We start from the raw sequence: 1,472 nt of genomic DNA on the forward strand, positions 1-1,472 counted from the left end.
CTGCAGTAATTTCTGTAATAGACTTGATGACTTAAAACCCAAACCTGCAGTAATTTATGTAATAGACTTGATGACTTAAAACCCAAACCTGCAGTAATTTATGTAATAGACTTGATGACTTAAAACCTAAACCTGCAGTAATTTATGTAATAGACTTGATGACTTAAAACCTGAACCTGCAGTAAGTAATGTAATAGACTTGATGACTTAAAACCCAAACCTGCATTATTCTGGAAAACATTAAAAAAATAAGCCAAGAATCTAAAGACTCCAGGAACATCAAGTACAAAAACAAAACAGCTTGCACAGATAGTTAAAAAGCCAACCTATTTGCTAATTATTTTTTTGACACGTTCATCACACTTAACAACACCAAACTCGATCATAACCACTATTTAACAATTAACGATTTTATAAACGACAGCCAAAACTTATTTTCACCCACTTTCATGTTAGCACTACAAACATATCGGCACACAACATTTCAACGCCAATTACCATACCAGAAATTAAAACGCATTTATGAATGCTAAAAAACAGTGCCCCCAGTGATGAAAAAATACCCAACATGGTCCTCAAACATGCCTCTTCTAGCTTACTAGAGCATTTCATAAACCTATTTATCTTATCTCTCTTCTTGGGATACCTCCCCAATACATTCAAAGAAGCAATAGTTACTCTTATCCTTAAAAATGACAGAACTCCAAAAACCCTAACTTAAGGAAAAAATAATTACCACTAGGTTATTATGGTTATTAGAGAGCAACAATTTACAATCAGAAATTCTATATTCTGAAAGAAAGAACAGACAAACAGCAGATCATCTAGTCAGGTTAACTGAATCTATCTTTGATTTAACAGGCAACAATAGTAGCTTTTCTAGATGTTCAAAAACCATTTGATACCGTATGGCACAACTGCATTAAAAATAAACCAATTAAGTACAAAATACCCATAACCTATATTAAATGAATAACCAGTTTCCTCAAAAATTGTACAGCCAAAGTAAGAATTAATAACACTAGATCTCAACCATTCACCTTTAATGCCGAAGTACTACAAGGTTCAGTCCTTAGCCCTCTCTTATACACCTTATTTGTTTACGACCTTCCTAAACCAGAAATGCCTCTCATACTTGCATCATAATATGCTGATGATATCGCGATCTGGAGCACTTCTACAGCCCTGACATTTGCAGCTAAGAAATTATAAAGATTCTTAAAGACAATTATTGGATGGTGCAACAAATGGTATACAATACTTAACCCAACAAAAATACAACAAATGGTATACAATACTTAACCCAACAAAAATACAACAAATGGTATACAATACTTAACCCAACAAAAATACAACAAATGGTATACAATACTTAACCCAACAAAAATACAACAAATGGTATACAATACTTAACCCAACAAAAATACAACAAATGGCATACAATACTTAACCCAACAAAAATACAACAACTG

General features: G+C 32.7%; 1 protein-coding gene across 1 annotated transcript in view; it reads right to left on the bottom strand.

Moving 5' to 3' along the window:
- Window positions 1-1,085: 1,085 nt before the first annotated feature.
- Window positions 1,086-1,472, bottom strand: part of LOC106459973 (trafficking protein particle complex subunit 8-like) — a 61,263-nt gene continuing 60,876 nt past the window's right edge. Inside the window, exon 23 of the mRNA XM_022386552.1 lies at window positions 1,086-1,198. Within this exon, the coding sequence (XP_022242260.1) occupies window positions 1,101-1,198 (98 nt within the window). The 3' untranslated portion in view covers window positions 1,086-1,100. The remainder of the gene's footprint in view (window positions 1,199-1,472) is intronic.

Source organism: Limulus polyphemus, unplaced genomic scaffold (assembly GCF_000517525.1).
Source record: "Limulus polyphemus unplaced genomic scaffold, Limulus_polyphemus-2.1.2 Scaffold689, whole genome shotgun sequence".
Taxonomy (NCBI): domain Eukaryota; kingdom Metazoa; phylum Arthropoda; class Merostomata; order Xiphosura; family Limulidae; genus Limulus; species Limulus polyphemus.